This window comes from Haliotis rufescens, unplaced genomic scaffold, assembly GCF_023055435.1.
Source record: "Haliotis rufescens isolate VD_foot unplaced genomic scaffold, xgHalRufe1.0.p SCAF_38, whole genome shotgun sequence".
NCBI lineage: Eukaryota > Metazoa > Mollusca > Gastropoda > Lepetellida > Haliotidae > Haliotis > Haliotis rufescens.
This window is the reverse complement of record NW_025964090.1, coordinates 2580906-2602034: the sequence shown is the minus strand read 5'-3', so window position 1 is coordinate 2602034 and position 21129 is coordinate 2580906. Positions and strand designations below refer to the sequence as shown.

Here is a 21129-nt window from a genome sequence, read left to right as displayed (position 1 = left end):
CCTGCCGTGATATTGCTGGAATATTGCTAAAAGCGGCGTAAAACCATACTCTGTCACTCACTAGCCATATACTGTATACCATCTCTGGTACAGTGTTATCAACAACTTTTATTAATTAATCATTACAATCTTTCTCTTATTTTTGACTATACCAGGTGTGCTAGACAATACAATTTTGTTCGAAGAACACATAACGACAGGTACTTCATGCAAATCGTCTGATGTGTCGACCTGTTACATTTTAATATTGTGGGTGCGCATATTGTCGTGCAGTGCAGTGCGAGGTAGCGTGAACCCGTTTCTGAACCACGCGCTTCAGAAGCTCGACGACGAGGCTCTCGATTTATCAAGCGAGGACAGCGGTGTGTGTCAGCAGAAAAGCTTGTGTCTCGGAGTCAGTGTAGCCATGCCGTGTTTTCTTCTGTTCACGAATCTGCCAGCAAGTGCCATCCCAAAGGGTTTTCTGTTGGAAACCTCAAACGTCATCGCCAAAGCTATACGGAAACCGGAAACTGTAAGTTCAAGCTATCACGCACAAGAAGAACATTATTTTCCAAACCAAAATATATGTTGTGATTAGTCAATGCTCTTTATATTAGTATGTTGAATAGTTTTTCAGAATATTACGATGTATTATCAAATCTAAGGAGGAAAACTTAATTAGTAGTGACCTCTGATAACAATTTGTTAAATAGCCTGGATGGATGCAGGCTACCGTATTTCCTTGATTAAACGCCTGGGAAGAGGGTACATGAAATCAACAAACCCCGGGCCTCTATTAAACAAAAGGAGCTTTTATGGACAGAATTCTCTCCGTATTGTATTTTGACTACTACATGCGTTCAACACTAATCCCCGCTAAACAGAAGCAATTTAGAGAACTACGAAGATGTGTTTGAGCAAATGGTTAGTCGATCATTGTTTCTCGATTAAACGATGGGGGTAAAGAGAGTCTGAAAGAAATATATGTTCAGGCGTTTAATGGAGAAAATATGGTACGACCATAAAGCTTCCAATAGTGTACCAGTGATCCAGATAATGTTTGGAACCACTGGGTATTTCCTCCCATTTTCATTCACATCGGGTATTGACAGTTCTCTTTGGGTGTTCAGCATATTGTTACTGCTACTTTAGTTGGGTATTTATGAACCAACAAGTTAAGGTAGGCCTTTTTAAATAATAATTCTGCTTCGGATGCAGTTTCAGGTGAATTTGCATCTGTTTGTGTATACATGATAAGTTTATTCAATCAGCAGAAAAGAACCGTAAAGAAATACAGGAATACAAACTGAAAATAAAAAGACTACATTGGCTAAAATGCACAATGTTAGTCCCCTATTCGGTTTTTCATGCATATTTGTACACATTTGGGAAATGGTTATATTGTTTGCAAATGTTATGCAAATACGCGTTCCAGGACCCGGCAAAAAATTCTATCAGTTGTGAAAGATTACCACTAGTCATTAAAAATTCCTTCACCTCATAATAAGGTAAGGGAGCCAGGTGTCAACAGTAAATTCAAACCTTCAAATGAGGTGATTTGATTGCTACACTTAATCATACACTTGACTTAATCGGGGCATAGGCGGAAAGTCGACTATGGCACCACAATACGCTGTGCAGAGTTGCGTCCATTGGGCAGAACCAGGAACCTATGATTGTGGGTTTGAATCCTGGCTCGTCCCGACTATGTTTCTAGGTTTGTCCCAAGGTATTAATGTCTAAAACCTGCATCACTTCAGGCTTTAGTCCCACATTAAGCTGACACGCAGTGATGCAACTGGAATACTGTTAAAAGCAGTGATTAACCCAGCTCACTCAATCACTTGACTTAATTATTCGCTCAGCCTACTCAATCATTCACTCAGCTTATTCAATCATTCACCAAATCTACTCAATTATTCACTCAACCTACTCAATCATACACTTAACTTACTCAATCATTCACCAAATCTATTCAATTATTTGCTCAATCTACTCAATGTTTTAATCACCTCAATCCATCACTCAATACTCATTCACTCTGCTTACTCAATCATTGATCCAATCTCCACAACCATTCACTCAGCTTACTCAATCATTCACCAAATCTATTCAATTATTTGCTCAACCTACTCAATCATTCACTTAACTTACTCAATCATTAACACAACCATTCACTCAGCTTACTCAATCATTCACCAAATCTATTCAATTATTTGCTCAATCTACTCAATGTTTTAATCACCTCAATCCATCACTCAATACTCATTCACTCAGCTTACTCAATCATTCACCCAACCTCCACAACCATTTGCTCAGCTGACTCAATTGTTCACACAACTCAATAAATCATTTACTCAATTCATGCACCCCGACTAAGTAGTTTGCTATATTTCAGTATGTGATGGTGAGGATTCATCCAGATCAGATGATGAGCCACGGGGGTACGACTGATGCATGTGCCAACTCCGAGCTGCAGAGTATCGGACACATGGGGAAAGAGGAAAACATTCAGATGTCCAAAGAAATTTCAGAATTCCTGCAACAAAAGCTTGGCATTGACCCTAAAAGGTTAGAAATAGCATTGAATTGCTGAAGTATTGGTCATGTTGGTGGAGTTCTGGGGGAGAATAGATTGCGTACTTTATGCTTGTGGTAAATCAAGACAACACATGGCCACTGCTTAAGGCTTGAGTATGTAACGATACACTTATTGGCTAAATAATAGACATCTTGATAGTCTTGTAAGGTTGCAATACGATACCTTGCAATACTTGACATGCTGAAAAATTTATCATGATTTATTGTGACAGGATATAAATATGAAACCTTGTTGACAAATGAGTACAGGGTGTTTATCCTAATAGAAAGAGGATAAAGTACCCTGTATAATCGAAGATGTTTGATCTGTTATCCTGTTGGTGATTTTATAGGTTTGTACTGGTTGTAGGTAAGGTTTATATCTATAAAAAGGCCATCTTCCCGAGGCAAGGAAGTTAACTGACTTTAAAAGTCCAGTTTCCACCATTGCCAAACTAGGGTGGAATTACTGCGCTAGATCAAAGTGCCACCAGTGGATATTACGAGTTATGTCCCTTCTAAGCCTCTTCTTTGAGCCAATCAGATTTCACCTCTCGTATCACTTGCATTTGCTACAAAGCAAATTGCGGCGCCTAGTCAAGACGATCTGATCGATAATCAAGATCTGTATTGTGATAAAACGGATCTTACATCGCGAAATGCATGAAATCACGTGAGCACCTTGATTAAAAACATAATTTCTTTTTGCAAATATCTGCTAACAACGAGTTGGCGGTGCACACGCTTTGCAAATCCTGCAATTGACCGACGACAGTTTACGAACCGGATTTCAATTTCGGTGCGCGATTTTGATTGGACTATGCATAGACTCGTTAGTCCAGCCAAAACGTAACTCCATAATACTAGCCTAGTTTGGCAAGGGTGGAAACTGGACTTTTATAGTCAGTTAACTCTCTTGCCCCGGGAAGATGTAAAAAGCGTGTCCAGGCTGAAAAAAATTTGTTATGTAAAACACTTACCACCCAAAGGGTCAATAGTAAGTTGGTCAAAGGTCACATAAGAATGGATTTGGTACTGGTTTCCTGGTCATCTTCACAAGTGACCAAGGTCAGTATTAGGGTGGTCAGTTGCCACACAGATCCACAGATGAGTAGAATTCTGATTTCTGGTTTTGGTTATTTACAGAAACTACATCAAATTTACCAAAATGGAACGACTTGAGGTCGGGTATGGCGGGACCACATTTGCAGCCTTGTAGGGATCACGCACTAGTGGAAATAAACAGCTGGATTGGGCAAAATATTGACTGCAAAATCTTCATTTTAATCAACTTACGATGAACCATAGTATCAGTGGTGAAGGCTTGTCACTTTCATACTCATGTTAAATTTGTTTGTCACATCAGCAGCATCTATGTCTATGGCAGCTCTGTAAGAGTACAATACATGCCAGTGAAAAGCTATAAAATCGCATCACTTCAGTTAGGGAAATCAAAGTAATATAACATCTGTCGTTGAGATGTACCAGGTCGAACAATGTGGTATTTCTCTTGAACATATTAACTCTTAGTCTGCTGAAATAATTTGAAGAGTGTCATTTAGTGATGTAGAACAGTTCATTAAGTAAGATTTATATTTGTGTTATCTTTTGTATGACCAGTCTTATGGTTTTTAACATGACCTGTGCATGTTGCACTAATGCCGCCATACTTAATATGCCATACTTTCCTAATTAACGTGAATTTTCAATCTATATCTCGGTGAAAAATCCCTCAAATTATTATTAGTTAATATTATTGTAAATATAAATGATCAGTCCAAGAGAATACCCAGTCTAGATTATCCACTGAAACTGATAAAAATGTCCAGCTTCCAGTACGACCATTGTCACACAGTCCAAGGGTTAAGAGATATCAAGCTGTCTCATACTTCTCCATGCATGATGCAGTACTGTATGTAAGTTGATGCACAGATGAAGTCTGATATTTGTATTAAATGTGTAAAACTGGAATCATGGGTTCAATTATATATGTGAGTGAATGTTGTTTTACGCAGCAGTCCGTATTATACCAGCAGCTGTAAATATGATCATCTTATTTGTCAAGCTATGATTGACCCCCATGGGGATTTAAGTTAGAACTGGTCCCTAGCAGCCTTTGTTGGTCATCAGAGGCGACACACCCCTTGAAAATGCTTGGTAAAATAGATCTTCAGCAACCCATGCTGGCCGTAAAGAGGCGACTAACGGGATTGGGTGGTCAGACTCGCTGACTTGGTTGATGCATGTCATCGTATCCCAAATGAGTGGATCGATGCTCATGATGTCAATCACTGGATTGTCTGGTCCAGATTATTTACAGACCGCCATCATATAGCTGGAATATTGCTGAGTGTGGCGTTAAACAACAAACAAACATACAAAAACAATAGGCGACTTAATTGATCGGGTGGTCAGGTTCTGTGACTTGGTTTGACGGTGTGTCAACATACCCCAACGGCTAGATCGTTGTTCACAGTATCCATCACTGGATTGCCTGGTCCATATTTGATTCGCCTTCAAATAGCTGGAATATTGCTTTGTGCAGGGTTAGACAACAAACACACACATCAGTGATTGACAATACAAGCACCGGTACACATTGTTGGGACTCACTGGCGCACAAGCCTTGATACACTAGCTGTTAGTCCTGCACCATGACCGTGGAATATATTTATTTTATTGAAAAAAAATAAATCTAGACTCACAAACAAAAGCAAGTCTAGCCAGCCCTTGCTAGCTCTATTCTGCACCATGACCGTGGAATATATCTATTTTATTGAAAAAAATCAATCTAGAAATGCATACAAAAGCAAGTCTAGCCAGCCCTTGCTAGCTCTATTCCAATCAGCATAGGGAATTTTTTATTTATCTTAGAGTCAAGAAGAATATTAAGTAATATAAGATTTCAGAGACTAAATGTTCGTCTAACTATCTGGTTATAAAAAGTGTTTTTTTGTAGGTGAGTGAGTGAGTATGGTTTTACGCCTTTTTTGGCAATATTCAAGCAAAATCATGCAGGGGGACACCAGAAATTGGCTTCACACATTGTACCCATGTGGAGAATCGAACCTGGGTGTTCTGTGTGATGACTGAACGCTTTAACCACCAGGCTACCCCACTGCCCCTTGTATAGCTGGATGTATGTAATCTTTTTATCGTGTGTGAACTGAACGGCAGATCACGTTACTCACAGTTAATTACAACAACGACCGGATTACCGTTATTGACGACTTGAAATGAACCGTTGTTGACAGAGAATGGATACATATATTTTCATTCTATTCAGTTTAATATTTACCCTTGTCTTGATTTGAAGTGAGGTGGGGTGAGGTGAGGTGAGGTGAGGTGAAATGGGGTTGAACGTCGCATTCAAGATTATTGCACTTATTTAGCGACATCCATGTATGTGTGTCTGTGTGTGGCTGCTTGTACTAGTCCCGGCTAATTTTATGGTGCTAGCCCACGGAGATAGCCCACGGAGATAGCATGCCCGAGTGAATACCCCACTAACACAGTATACTGACTCCGAGCCGACCAGTCCTTATTAGTCCCTTAATACCGAGCACCAGGCAGAGTAATTTTTAGCGTCTTTTGGAATGACAAGGACGGGATCGAACCCCTAACCTTCAGCTCTTCGGGCAGATGCACGGAGGCGGTCAGTCCTCAAAAGGCACAGATCTTAGACATTGACCACTTTGGTGAAGCCAGTGAACACAGACCGGATATTGCCAAGGCTTATAATGCAGAGAAATCTGGGGTCACACAAGCCACAGTGAATGTAGGCGGGGCCACCCATGTCCCAATGATTATCACAACACTAAACAGATAATATTTTATTATTTTATTTTCATTCATTCTTTTTTAGGTTTTCTTCTTTTTCACACAAAATAAAACATAGTTTTGTGTGAGATCAATAAATAAAAACAAAAAAAAACCTTTCAATATATAAAAAAAATCCCACACGGTGTACTTCATGACAAATGTACTTAAATGTTTGGCACAATGTGAGTTCTTATAATTCTGAATTAAAGGAATTGACCATTTAATGTAAGTACAGTTCATTATCACAATACCAACTGAAATCATCTGAAGACAGTAAATACTGATTTGATGGGTGGAAAAAACTCTCCAAACCATACCCAATAATACAAACGCTTTTAGAACTTTCATAGAATAGTGTTTACCATTAATCTTGGTACCATATTTGGACGGAATGTTTCAACATATTGCATGGCAAGTTCAGGATAAACATGATAAATGAATGCTTTGATAGAAATACTTTCAATGGATATAAATAAATATATCATATCACAGCTAAAGCTCTACACACAAAAGTACACAAATAAATATGCACACTTTGTAGATACTGGATGAAATATTTGATTTTTGTGAATTACTGTTATGATTTAATCGGAATGGAGTTTCATGCATATATCTCCGTCGTGACATCAATAAATGACATTGTTAGAACTTACATTATCAATACAAATATCACAACAGTTCACTAACAAGAAATATACAATACTGCTTCACTGTTGAAGCTATGTACAAAATTGAACACAACAACAGGTCAAATGAAATTGACATTTAAGAGCACTATGACACCAATTAGCATCATAAACAACAGTCACTGAATACTTATATCATTATTTATAGACAATGTAACATTTAATACTGATGACTTCAGTGAAAATAATCTCCTGTCAGGCTTTGGACATTTTATGTGCATAAACTTTTTAAATGACCCTGTAGACAACTTCTAATTGAATAAGTTCTCCATTTTGGACAATGATCGACCATGAATCATTTCAAAATAAGAAATTGATTAAACATTCTGTTTGAATGAAAAAACATACTTCTATACAATCACCTGAACTGACAGTTATTTGGTTCTAATGATTGGGATTTAGGTTCTATGGAAAGCTTAAAGCGGTGGAGTCTTATAAGACGAACATGTTGTGATCTAATCTGTGTTGAGAATGAGACAAGCTCCTTGCAGCACCCAGTGGCTGGTGTGTTCAGATGTGGCGAGGTAGGCCTCGAAGACCAGCTCGACACCCATGGCGTTCCTCCTCTGTGAGGTCACATACACAGGCGTACGGAATGTGTTCTGCAAAACAAAACAGGTTTATCTCAATGTTACATGGCAACACAGCATTGCATTTTTATTTTATTTTATTTTTAAAGACTACCAGGTATTTATTTATATCTGAATCAATAATTGAAACTTCTTTTCGATGTTTTAAATGTAATATTACATGTAAGACAATTGTGAAGAAAACCAAGCGAAACTACACGATCACCCTTTTCCAAACAGCTTGCTCACTTTAATTAGGAGAAACTGTTTTCAGTTTTTGTTAGTGTTATTATGGCTTTGAAATCCTTTTAAAAAATACCTTGCCAACACTTTCCAAACCAGGAACTCATAGACTTATAGAAATTACTACAAGAGTGTCTGTCGGATGTCATTTATCTTAGTTGATTCAAACTGTATTTAACAAGCTCCTGAAAATCACACCATTTCAGCATCAAATCGATGCATATTTTGTCCATTCTCATGATTTCATTGGTGCATTAATACATTACACCATCTTTCTCTTACTACTGATACCTAGTGAGCACCTTTACAAAATGTTTCCACGATATGTGGATTATCAAGACAATGATGATAATGCAAACTAGATAAGATGATAGAACATCTATGAACACTCTAAAAGCATAAACTGCTCAGAGACATAGGTGACTGACTAAAGCATGAGAAACATCGGGGCCACAGGTGGCCCAGTCGTCTGAGGCGCCGTGATTTGCTGTGCAGAGTTGCGTCCCTTGGGCATGCCAGAAACCTATGATTGTGGGTTCGAATCCCGGTTCGCCCCGATTATGTTTCTAGGTTTGTCGGCACCATACCCGTGCTCGTGGGTTTCACTGGAGTGGTAAACGTCTGAGACCTGCATCACTTCGGGCTTTCCTCCCACAATAAGCTAACATGCCGCAATTTAACTGTAATACTGTTAAAAGCGGCATTAAACACAACTCACTCACTCATGAGAAACATCAATGAACTACAGTCAGGAAAGTAGTCTGTCATAATCTGACCTCAGGTCATCACCATGGAATAGCCAATCCTGGAATTCAATTTCACATGTTTGATACCAGTTATCTCAAAGTGACCTACTCACCTGGAGTTTGAGCCGATGAGCTTCGATGGGGATGATCTTGAGAACTGGTAGTTCTTGAATGAGCTGTTTGGGTTTCTGACGGATGAGACACAGGCCGTACATGAAACAACCTGACGACAGCAACACATGGAACTTTCATGGCATTGTATAGGCTTATGGCTCAAAGAGAGGAGATCAAATCAGGTTTAACATCACATTCAAGATTGTTTCTCTCACATAGAGACATGCATGCACATGAGTGTGACTGCTTGTGCTAGTCCAGACTATGCCAGTTTAATAGTGCTAGGCTACTCTGGGTAGGGTAATGATATAGCTCAAAGAAAAACATGTAATTTCATTTTGAAGCAGAAATAAACTTACAGATCAATCTGATAATTTAAAGGGTTTGAAAATTGGGGTCTATAAATGTCACTGTGTACTATTTGTTTGTATATTTGTTGTTTAACGCCACACTCAGCAATATTCCAGCTATATGACGGGGGTCTTAAATAATCGGGTCTGGATCAGACAATCGGGTGATTGCCATTATGAGCATCGATCCACACAATTGGGATACGATGACATGCATCAACCAAGTCAGCTAGTATGACCACCCGATCCAGTTAGTCGACTCTTACGACAAGCATCGTCGCCTTTTACGGCAAGCATGGGTTGCTGAAGACCTATTCTATCCCGGATCTTGACGGGTCCACAGTGTACTGACCAGCATGTGCCCGTTCTGTGACGTCCTCCGCGGCCTGGTACTGTGTGACGCTGGTGTACAGAGTGGACTTGTCCAGTGGCCAGCTGTTCTTACGACATGTCGCTTGCACCAAGGCCGTGAGATAGGACTCCGGTATGTGCAGACCGGACAACCACATCACAGAGGGCTCACCTTCATTCACCTGCCACAAACAGACGTTCACAATCAAATATTTATCCTGTGTACATTTTAAGAACACTAATAACAACTATGTATATTTAGTTATATATGAGTTCATTGAAAACCAGTGTTACCAATATGAATGTTGACCACTGAAATAATGATAAAGGATGTCTTGCAACATATTGCACTGTTATCGTACTGCGATACGCATTGCGATATATTGGGAGCTTCAGTGTTTGACAGTGATGTAACACTAATTGTACATGCAGATTATAATGTTCCACATACTAAAGTTAATATTTTTATTTGCCGCCATTTTGAAGTTGTGAATACAGGGTAGATAACAGAATGATTGTGAAATCACTTCAACGTTACCAGTGTTTTTTTTATTATAAATTTGAAGGGGAACATCATTTGTGATTAAGTTTCTTGGCAGATTTTACAATACAAATAATAATGTAAATTGTTACATTGTTTTACAGAAACACATATTGCAATATGTATGATTTGAAAAGCGTATTGCAGAATACCGATATATGTGCAGAATAGGTAAATATCTCATGCTTGTCTTGTTAGAAAATTTGTGTTATAATATGTGATTTGCCTAATTGTGTGTCAATGTAGGAATAATAATAATCATAATCATAATCATAATCATAATAATAAAATTCCCCAATCTCATTGAAATCAGACCTAAGTTCTCGCTGCTGCGAAACAAAGATCTGAGGACATCCCATTATGGGTCACGTCAGAACGACCTTTCGCGAACTTTGACCGACCACCGAAATGACTAACAAGAAGTCGACATCAGCCAATTAGAAAGCAGCTTTCTCGAGCTTTACGACACTCGTTTTAACCTGGCGACTTCAATTTCAGACTTCGCTTGAAAACTATGTTGACACAGTTCTTGATTAATTTTTTTTAAACTGAACAAAGGAACATTCCGGAATCCCGTGCTTCCCACGTACTGTGCAACGCCTCCTCTGTTCAAATGTTTATCCCGCGGAAGTGAGAGATAGACGATCATTTTGACGGAATCAGTCGTATTGGCCATAACTGTCGTTCGGAATACACCATGTCAACGTTTTCGAGGTTGCATGATTAGAAAACACATTCCGACTGTCACTTTCATGATCTGGTAAGCGACGCTTTGATTGGTCGGATGAAAGGTCGTTCTGATGTGATCCGTAATGGGATGTCCTCAGATCTTTGTTTAGTGATAGCGAGAACTTAGGTCTGATTTTAATGAGATTGCAAAATTCCCCAAAACCAAGTGACATGCTCAAAATGCATGATATTATACCTTGTCAATGGATCAGAGTATGTTCATACTGCATTCTCAGTTACAGTAGGAGTACACAACCAAAGCTACCATGCATTTACATTACCATCTCACCTACCATTCACTGCTGGGTACTCAGAAACAGGTTAGAAACATTCACTTGCTTAAAGAAACTCCATGTTTTATAATTTGGCAAATGCACTAGAAACCCTTGGGAGTCTTTCCAAACGTGATTCCCCATCCATCTACTCTCCGCCACCAGCTTCAGCTGATTTGTTACTTGTGTGCCACTTACAAGACCCAGAGGGCACGGATGGCCCAGTCGTCTAAGGCGCCGCAATTCGTTGTGCAGAGTTGTGTGCCTTGGACACTCCAGAAACCTATGATTGTGGGTTTGAATCCCGGTTCGCCCCGATTATGTTTCTAGGTTTGTCGGCACCATACCCGTGCTCGTGGGTTTCACCGAAGTGGTAAACGTCTGAGACCTGCATCACTTAGGGCTTTCCTCCCACATTAAGCTGACACGCCGTGATATAACTGGAATAATGTTAAAAGCGGCGTTAAACCCAACTCACTCACTCACTCATCAAGGAAGAGGGAAAGTTTTGTTCATTATTTGTTGAGTTCTCTAAAGCATTTGACTTATATACAGGTGTAAATTATGGAGATTATTTAATGCACGTGGACTTAGTTCCAAAATGTTTACATTATTTTGTAGAATATATGACAATGTTAAAACGTGTATACCACAGAAGGGTGTAATGCAATGTTTGAATGCAAGTTTAGCCTATGCCAAGGGTGTATATTACGTCCGTTTTTATGTTCCTTTTTCATAAATTAATTAGTTCAACAAATCAATAATAGTTGTACAAAAGGTATTCAATTACATCAAGATCCTGTTCAACGCTTTCTGTATTATTTGGCAGATGATATTATCATGTTCTCAAGCACAGCTGGTGACATGCAATTAATGTATTAGAACATTAGTGTGATGAATGGAAAGTCACTGTTAATAGAGTCAAAACGAAAATTAGTGTATTAAACAAATAGCTGTAAACTTAAAACTTTGGATGTAACTACGCACTATAAATATTTGGATGTTCATTTCAGTAACAATCTAAATTGGTCTACACATGTGATAGAAGTATTAGTCCAGGCCAAGAAGATTTTATTTGGCATTATGAAGAATATACACATATTTTTAAGAAGAAATTTATGAAGAATACACAAATACAAATAATTTGCACGTCATTCTTTAATATTTTTCATGTTAAATAAACCAATATGACTTTACGGTGCTGGAATATGGGGATTAAAACAATTCAATGTTTTATAAAAGCTTCACTTGTATGCGTGCAAACTATTTTGTGTGTGTAAAACTATATAAATGCTTAATTTAATAATTAATAACACACACACACGCACACACACACACACACACACACACACACACACACACACACACACACACACACACACACACACACACACACATTCTGTCTTTCAAAAGCATTTGGTATGGGTCTGGTCTAACCTTTAGGTCCAAGGTTCAAATCCCATTTGGGCAGTTGTATTTGACCTTAACGACGAGTTTATCATTTTATGTATTCTAGCAACTAACACCACAGTAATCTTTATCACACTATTGAAACACTATTTCTGATCGCTTCTATTTGACAAGTAAAAGCTGATAAAAAATATCACATAAACAAAGAAACATCTCAAGCCTAGACACACCACGAGTGGTGGAGTGAGTCAGCACTATTGTATCCGTCATAAGACATTGTGACCGGCCCGTGAAGATTCCGGAGTAGAATAGGTCTTCAGCAACCCATACTTGCCGTAAAAGGCGACTATGCTTGTCGTAAAAGGCGACAAACGGGATCGGGTGGTCAGGCTCGCTGACTTGGTTGATACATGTCATCGATCCCAATTTCGTGGATCGATGCTCATGCTATTAATCACTGGATTGTCTTGTCCAGACTCGATTATTTACAGACCGCCGTCATATAGCTGGAATATTGCTGAGTGCGGCGTTAAACAACAAACCAACCAACAAACCAACATTGTGACCAGGTATGGACTCTGCAACCTCATCGAGCCTCGGCCCACGCACACCACACTCTATTATATAGAACTTATCTATCAATATAGATTCCACTGGGCGTAAAAGGCAAAATAATGGTGAAAACCAATGATGACACCAGGTGTTCGCTGAAAGGGTAAATATTTCCTTCTCTGCCTGTTGCAATCACCACTCACATAAATCACTGGTATAACAACATCTAAGTTGAGCCTTTTGTTATTCTCGCCATCGGTTCGCTTTATACAATTTGTATTCCTAACATCTTTACGTTACGGAAACACAAGTTGTCTATTTATGTTTTCAGACTATGAATATTGAGCGGTTACTATTTCGTGAGTGAGTGAGTTTGATTTTGCACCGATTTTGGCAATATTCCAGCAATATCACGGCGGGGGACACCAGAAATGGGCTTCACACATTGTACCCATGTCGGGAATCGAACCCGGGTCTTCGGCGCGACGAGCAAACGCTTGAACCACTAGGCTACCCGACCGCCCCGTTATTATTTAGTATTCGATACGCGGATAGTTGAACACAAGCATAGCGATGCTGGTGATTGTTGGCAAATTTAGCCGATTATCAACACATTTCCTACGATTAAAAGATGTGTCAGTTATACAACAAGTTTGGATGGCGTGTCATCACATCCCTACAGATCAATAACTGGATTATCTGGTCCAGACTCGATTATTTACAGACCGCCGTCAAATATCTGGAATATTGCTTAGTGACGTGTTAAACAACAAACGAAATAGTGTGCATCAGTGCTTGTGTCATAGCACCCAAAAAGTGTGTTTCAGTTTTTTTGTCATAGCGCCCCAAAAGTATGTATCAGTGCTTGTGTCATAGCGCCCCAAAAGTGTGTATCTGTGCTTGTGTCATAGCACCCCAACAATGTGTATCGGTGCGTGTGTCACAGCGCCCCAACAATGTGTATCGGTGCGTGTGTGTCATAGCGCCCCAACAATGTGTATCAGTGCGTGTGTGTAATAGCGTCCCAACAATGTGTATCGGTGCGTGTGTGTCATCGCACCCCAACAATGTGTATCAGTGCTTGTGTGTCATAGCGCCCCAACAATGTGTATCAGTGCTTGTGTCACAGCGCCCCAACAATATGTATCGGTGCGTGTGTGTCATAGCGCCCCATCAATGTGTATCGGTGCGTGTGTGTCATAGCACCCCAACAATGTATATCAGTGCGTGTGTGTCATCGCACCCCAACAATGTGTATCGGTGCGTTTGTGTCATCGCACCCCAACAATGTGTATCAGTGCGTGTGTGTCATCGCACCCCAACAATGTGTATCGGTGCTTGGGTGCTTGTGTGTCATCGCGCCCCAACAATGTGTATCAGTGCGTGTTTATCATCGCACCACAACAATGTGTATCAGTGCTTATGTGTCATCGCACCCAAACAATGTGTATCGGTGCGTGTGTGTCATCGCACCCCAGCAATGTGTATCGGTGCTTGTGTGTTATCGCACCCCAACAATGTATATCGGTGCGTGTGTGTCATAGCGCCCCAACAATGTGTATCGGTGCGTGTGTGTCATCGCACCCCAACAATGTGTATCGGTGCGTGTGTGTCATCGCACCCGAAAAGTGTGTATCAGTGCGTGTGTGTCATCGCATCCCAAAAGTGTGTATCGGTGCGTGTGTGTCATCGCACACCAACAATGTGTATCGGTGCGTGTGTGTCATCGCACCCCAAAAGTGTGTATCGGTGCTTGTGTGTCACCGCATCCCAAAAGTGTGTAACGGTGCTTGTGTGACATCGTACCCCAAAAGTGTGTATCGGTGCTTGTGTGTCACCGCATCCCAAAAGTGTGTATTGGTGCTTGTGTGACATCGCATCTCAAAAGTGTGTATCGCTGCTTGTGTGACATCGCATCCCAAAAGTGTGTATCGGTGCGTGTGTGTCACCGCATCCCAAAAGTGTGTATCGGTGCTTGTGTGACATCGCATCCCAAAAGTGTGTACCGCTGCTTGTGTGACATCGCATCCCAAAAGTGTGTATCGCTGCTTGTGTGACATTGCATCCCAAAAGTGTGTATCGCTGCTTGTGTGTCACCGCATCCCAAAAGTGTGTATCGGTGCTTGTGTGACATCGCATCCCAAAAGTGTGTATCGCTGCTCGTGTGACATCGCATCCCAAAAGTGTGTATCGCTGCTTGTGTGTCACCACATCCCAAAAGTGTGTATCGGTGCTTGTGTGACATCGCATCCCAAAAGTGTGTATCGCTGCTTGTGTGACATCGCATCCCAAAAGTGTGTATCGCTTCTTGTGTGTCACCGCATCCCAAAAGTGTGTATCGGTGCTTGTGTGACATCGCATCCCAAAAGTGTGTATCGCTGCTTGTGTGACATCGCATCCCAAAAGTGTGTATCGCTGCTTGTGGGTCATTGCACCCCCCGGTGTCAATCACTGATCATACTAAACTTTAACCTATAACAACATTCACTTACATTGAAAATTGAACCCTTGATTCCAGTTATACATGTTTAATACCTTTTCACAATATGCATAATACTCTCTTTTGGGAAATTAGATATCTTTTCTTTAAAAAAATGAAATTTAAAATCAAACTTGCCAGCTTTCATTATCTGTCACCACTGTCCTGTGTCAAAAATCAGTTCAACGTGATTAGAAAGAAATACCAAATTGTTGCCTCAAAAGAATTCTTTAAAAAATTCAGGATCATAGTTTTCAATAAAAACTTTATCTGTTTTTGTAGCTGTAGCAACGACATATTAAACATGATAATATAAGTGACAAGTCTTCACCACTGATACTATGCACCATCATTAGTGTATTGGAAGGTTTTGAATTTGAATATGTTGCCCAGCCAATTCATTTATTTCCACAAGACTTCAAACGTGGTCCCATCAAACCCAACCTCAAGTGGTTTCATGTTGGTGAATTTGATGTAGTTTCTGAAAATAAAGAAAACCATATATCAGAATTATGCTCAGCTGTGGTTCTGTGTGTGACAACTGACCAGCCTAATACTGACCTAGGTCACTGGGTGTCATCGTGTCATCGAGTGTCGTGATGTTTGTTTGTGGTTTAACGCCGCACACGGCAATATTCCAGCTATATGACGGCGGTCTGTAAATAATCGAGTTTGGAGCCTGACCACCCGATCCCGTTAGTCGTCTCTTACCACAGGCATAGTCACCTTTTACGGAAAGCATGTGTCGTGATGTAAATATAGTAGTAAATGTCTATGTTGAATCAATACAAGTTTATGAATATCGATACAAAGTCAATAGTTCACTGTCACATAAATGTCTACAGATTACCCTGGGTTAGATGGGCAATGAGGATGCGAAAAGTCAGTGGACTCACTCGCCAACAAGGCTTCATATTCATGTACTCTTATGATAAATATTCAACATGTCAACTATTGAGTTTTCATGTATCATATTGTGTATCCTGTTGCAACCTTACAAGACTATCAAGATATCTATTGTATAGCCAATAAGTGTATCGTTACATGCTCAAGCCTTAGGCAGTGGCCACGTGTTGTCTTAATTTACCACAAGCATAAAGTACGCAATTTATTCTCCCTCAGAAATCCACCAACATGACCGATACTTCAGCATTTCAATGCAGACCCATTTGCTATTTCTAACCTTTTTGGGTCAATACCAAGCTTTTGTTGCAGGAATTCTGAAATTTCTTTGGACATCTGAATGTTTTCCTCATTCCCCATGTTTCCAATACTCTGCAGCTCGGAGTTGGCACATGGATCAGTCGTGCCCCCGTGGCTCATCATCTGATCTGGATGAATCCTCACCGTCACATACTGAAATCAGTTCCGTAATTTAAAAGTTCTCTAAAACTCTAATGCATTTATTTTTTGCAGATACCTCGTACTCAGGCGTTTAATCGATGAAATACGGTACCCTGCATCTATTCAGGCCATAGCCTTGTTATCAGAGGTCACTAATAATGTTACCCTCTCGCATTTCCAAAGGCCTCGAAATGTAAACATCACGTCGGTGACGCCGAACACTATTCACGGACAATGCAAATAATGACTATGTTCGTCCTAAACACTGCGAGGTATCCCCTTTTCAACATCACAATGTATACAATATGAGCTGTGAAAGAGCTATTTACACAGATTCTTACACCGATTTTATGAACAATGACAGTAGGTTTTACTCCTTAAGACGTTAAAAGATGGTACTTGTTGTTATCTTGTCTGGCGCTCGGCATTAAGGGGCTAAAACAAGGACTGGTCGGCTCGGAGTCAGTATACTGTGTCTGAGTGGGGTATTCATGTGAAACTGCAGCATTGTATCTCAGTGAGCTAGCACTATAAATCGGCATCACTATAAATCGGACTAGTACAAGCAGCCACCCACACCCACACGTGCATGCCCGTCGCTATATAAGTGCAATAATCTTGGACGAGACGTTAAACCCCATTTAACCTCTTCTCACCTAATACTTATCGCACAGTTTCACTTCCTTCTTATGTCTGTAACTTTAGAACCACTTTCTTACCGCACAACAATTTCGTGGATCAATGCTCATGATATCAATCACTGGATTGTCTGGCCCAGACTCGATTATTTACAGACCGCCGTCAGATAGCTGGAATATTGCTGAGTGCGGCGTAAAATAACAAACCAACCAAACAACCAACCAAACCGCACAAGAAATTTCTGCCAAAAGCATAGTGGAGATTGTTTCTTACACCCATATTAATATGCTCATATATTATTTCCTTGTGAATATATACATTTTAGAGAGGAGTTTACAAAGGGTTTTTCCAACATGTCCTGATATGATAAATCTTGACATCTAGTAAATTTCTAAAAATAGGTTTCCCGCCAACAATTTGATAACACATTGTTATATTCTGATATGTTTTTCGCAATACTACTATAAAGAACATTTACTGGTCACAACACATGTTGTGGTTTGGATAAAAATTATTCTTGTGCATGCTAGCTTGAACTTACAATTTCCGGTTTCCGAATGGCTTTGGCAATGACTGTTGAGGTTTCCATCAAAAAACCCTTTGGGATGGCACTTGCTTGCAGATTCGTGAACAGAAGAAAACACGGCATGGCTACACTGACTCCGAGACTCAAGCTTTTCTGCTGACACACACCGCTGTCCTCGCTTTGTAAATGGAGAGCTTCTGTCGTTCTGATGTGCGTTGTTGTGACAGGTTCAAGCTACCCCACGAGAATGCGCTCACACAATATTAACATGAGTTGGCACATTATGCGAATCTGCATGCAGTACCTGTTCGTATGTGTACACTCCTGATCGGATTCGGGGTCAGGACAGGTTTTGTTTGTTGTTTTGCTTGTCATCTGTGTTAACTGAACATGGGGCGAGGCTCCATGACTTTGCAGAATCCATACCTGGTCACAATGTCTTATGACGGATACAATAGTGCTGAATCACTCCACCACTCGTGGTATGTCAAGACTTGAGATGTTTCTTTGTTTATGTGATATTTTTTATCAGCTTTTACTTGTCAAATAGAAGCGGTCAAGAATAGTGTTTCAATAGTGTGATAAAGATTACTGTGGTGTTTGTTGCTAGAATACATAAAATGATCAAATAAAATTGCCCAAGTGGGATTTTAACCTTGGACCTAAAGGTTAGACCAGACCCATACCAAATGCTTTTGAAAGACAGAATGTGTGTGCGTGCGTGTGTGTGCGTGCGTGCGTGCGTGCGTGCGTGCGTGTGTGTGACTATGAACACGTGTCTCTTGCTGTGTGTGGATGTGTGTGCATTATTCATTGTTATTACAGGTGACGTAGTATGTGGTATTGATGTAGACTATTTTGTAACAGTATTCGTATTGATGACATCACGTAAATTGGAGCAGAAAACAGAAACAAAATAAGATGAGAGGTACTTTTTTGTTATAGAAGCATTGTATTCACATATAAACATAACATGGTATTCATTCTCAATACATTTACGTTTTGGAGAAACAGATGTCGCAGAATCGGTCATTAAGAGGAATGTAACAGTGTCTTACAAGTTCCAAACTTCAACGGAAAATATAACATCTGAGCTCTAAGATACAAAGCCTAATGAAATGTAGAATGTTAGACAGCGATTTAGACGACGTTTTATATGACAGTCTAGTGTCACTAACCCTCTCAAGAGTACTTTGTAGTAAAAATTGAAGAGATTGATTTTTTCACTTTTCAACATCATAATGTTACATTGCTCCGTACACAAACCAACCAAACTGGAGATGGGACTTGCCCCAGAGGGAGGCACAGAACCCATCCAAGAATATCTTTGAGGTACCAACATAAGTCCACACTTTATGGGTGTGTGAAAGCAACACGATGGACAGATATACCACGTATAAATGGCAAATTACTGAAGCAGCATTGGGACAAAGCCATGCAAATGTATGTATACCTGACAGAGCAGAATGTTTGTGACCAGCTCCGGCGACTGAAGTTGTATATGCGCCTGGATAGAACTTTGCTTAAAATTATGTTCCTCAGGGCAATCAATGTCAAAACACCAAAAATCAATTTGGAAACAATTATAACAAAATACAAGACAAGAAAAGAGAAAATTCTAAATCAAATTCTTGATTATCTGAAGGCAAAGTTAAAGGTTTGGACAGAGAGAAAAAGAAAGTGGGATAAGAAAAATAATTTCATGAAACAAAATGAATTGTTCAAATCTAATGAAAAGCAGTTTTACAGGCAATTAAATGCAACCAATGGAAGTGATGTGAAAATACCCACCATGGATTCCAGTGAAAGGTTTTGGAAAGAGTTGAGGACTATACCCGGCAACTGTAACCTCGAGGAGCCATTGGTAGAGGATTACAATGAAAGGGTTTGGAAAGAGTTGAGGACTATACCCGGCAACTGTTACCTCGAGGAGCCATGGGTAGTGGATTACAATGAAAGGTTTTGGAAAGAGTTGAGGACTATACCCGGCAACTGTAACCTCGAGGAGCCATGGGTAGAGGATTACAATGAAAGGTTTTGGAAAGAGTTGAGGACTATACCCGTCAACTGTAACCTCGAGGAGCCATGGGTAGAGGATTCCAATGAAAGATTTTGGAAAGAGTTGAGGACTATACCCAGCAACTGTAACCTCGAGGAGCCATGGGTAGAGGATTACAATGAAAGGTTTTGGAAAGAGTTGAGGGCTATACCAACTGTAACCTCGAGGAGTCATGGGTAGAGGATTACAATGAAAGGTTTTGGAAAGAGTTGAGGACTATACCCGGCAACTGTTACCTCGAGGAGCCATGGGTAGAGGATTACAATGAAAGGTTTTGGAAAGAGTTGAGGACTATACCCGTCAACTGTAACCTCGAGGAGCCATGGGTAGAGGATTCCAATGAAAGGTTTTGGAAAGAGTTGAGGACTATACCCGTCAACTGTAACCTCGAGGAGCCATGGGTAGAGGATTACAATGAAAGGTTTTGGAAAGCGTTGAGGACTATACCAACTGTAACCTCGAGGAGCCATGGGTAGAGGATTACAATGAAAGGTTTTGGAAAGAGTTGAGGACTATACCCGGCAACTGTTACCTCGAGGAGCCATGGGTAGAGGATTACAATGAAAGGGTTTGGAAAGAGTTGAGGACTATACCAACTGTAACCTCGAGGAGCCATGGGTAGAGGATTACAATGAAAGGGTTTGGAAAGCGTTGAGGACTATACCAACTGTAACCTCGAGGAGCCATGGGTAGAGGATTACAATGAAAGGGTTTGGAAAGCGTTGAGGACTATACCAACTGTAACCTCGAGGAGCCATGGGTAGAGGATTACAATGAAAGGTTTTGGAAAGAGTTGAGGACTATACCCGTCAACTGTAACCTCGAGGAGCCATGGGTAGAGGATTACAATGAAAGGTTTTGGAAAGAGTTGAGGACTATACCCGGCAACTGTAACCTCGAGGAGCCATGGGTAGAGGATTACAATGAAAGGGTTTGGAAAGAGTTGAGGACTATACCCGGCAACTGTAACCTCGAGGAGCCATGGGTAGAGGATTACAATGAAAGGGTTTGGAAAGAGTTGAGGACTATACCCGTCAACTGTAACCTCGAGTAGCCATGGGTAGAGGATTACAATGAAAGGTTTTGGAAAGAGTTGAGGACTATACCCGTCAACTGTAACCTCGAGGAGCCATGG

General features: G+C 40.3%; 3 protein-coding genes across 3 annotated transcripts; 1 reads left to right on the top strand and 2 right to left on the bottom strand.

Moving 5' to 3' along the window:
* The first annotated feature begins 286 nt into the window (after nt 1-286).
* LOC124117833 (macrophage migration inhibitory factor-like) lies at nt 287-4533 on the top strand. The gene is made up of 3 exons (XM_046479859.2): nt 287-514; nt 2381-2553; nt 3709-4533. The coding sequence occupies exons 1-3, from the start codon at nt 407-409 to the stop codon at nt 3779-3781; spliced, it is 354 nt and encodes a 117-aa protein (XP_046335815.2). The 5' UTR covers nt 287-406; the 3' UTR covers nt 3782-4533.
* Nucleotides 4534-6161: 1628 nt separating this feature from the next.
* Nucleotides 6162-9922, bottom strand: LOC124117830 (dynein axonemal heavy chain 10-like). Its single transcript, XM_046479858.2, has 4 exons — nt 9917-9922; nt 9445-9625; nt 8742-8851; nt 6162-7672 (listed from the first exon to the last, which is right to left on the bottom strand). Exons 1-4 carry the CDS (start codon nt 9920-9922, stop codon nt 7526-7528), a joined length of 444 nt encoding a protein of 147 aa, XP_046335814.2. The 3' UTR covers nt 6162-7525.
* Nucleotides 9923-15459: 5537 nt separating this feature from the next.
* Nucleotides 15460-18353, bottom strand: LOC124117829 (macrophage migration inhibitory factor-like). Its single transcript, XM_046479857.2, has 3 exons — nt 17951-18353; nt 16610-16782; nt 15460-15907 (listed from the first exon to the last, which is right to left on the bottom strand). The coding sequence occupies exons 1-3, from the start codon at nt 18056-18058 to the stop codon at nt 15829-15831; spliced, it is 360 nt and encodes a 119-aa protein (XP_046335813.2). The 5' UTR covers nt 18059-18353; the 3' UTR covers nt 15460-15828.
* Nucleotides 18354-21129: the final 2776 nt, after the last annotated feature.

Excerpts from the sequence above, each read along its gene's own strand:
- LOC124117833 (XM_046479859.2), top strand. The coding sequence starts at position 407 with ATGCCGTGTTTTCTTCTGTTCACGAATCTGCCAGCAAGTGCCATCCCA. Across the intron at positions 515-2,380 it reads CTATACGGAAACCGGAAACT|TATGTGATGGTGAGGATTCA; the intron begins GTAAGTTCAAGC and ends GCTATATTTCAG. Across the intron at positions 2,554-3,708 it reads CTTGGCATTGACCCTAAAAG|AAACTACATCAAATTTACCA; the intron begins GTTAGAAATAGC and ends GGTTATTTACAG.
- LOC124117830 (XM_046479858.2), bottom strand. Across the intron at positions 8,852-9,444 it reads CACAGAACGGGCACATGCTG|GTTGTTTCATGTACGGCCTG; the intron begins GTCAGTACACTG and ends TGCTGTCGTCAG. Across the intron at positions 7,673-8,741 it reads CTCATCGGCTCAAACTCCAG|AACACATTCCGTACGCCTGT; the intron begins GTGAGTAGGTCA and ends TTTGTTTTGCAG.
- LOC124117829 (XM_046479857.2), bottom strand. The coding sequence starts at position 18,058 with ATGCCGTGTTTTCTTCTGTTCACGAATCTGCAAGCAAGTGCCATCCCA. Across the intron at positions 16,783-17,950 it reads CCATTCGGAAACCGGAAATT|TATGTGACGGTGAGGATTCA; the intron begins GTAAGTTCAAGC and ends AACTGATTTCAG. Across the intron at positions 15,908-16,609 it reads CTTGGTATTGACCCAAAAAG|AAACTACATCAAATTCACCA; the intron begins GTTAGAAATAGC and ends CTTTATTTTCAG.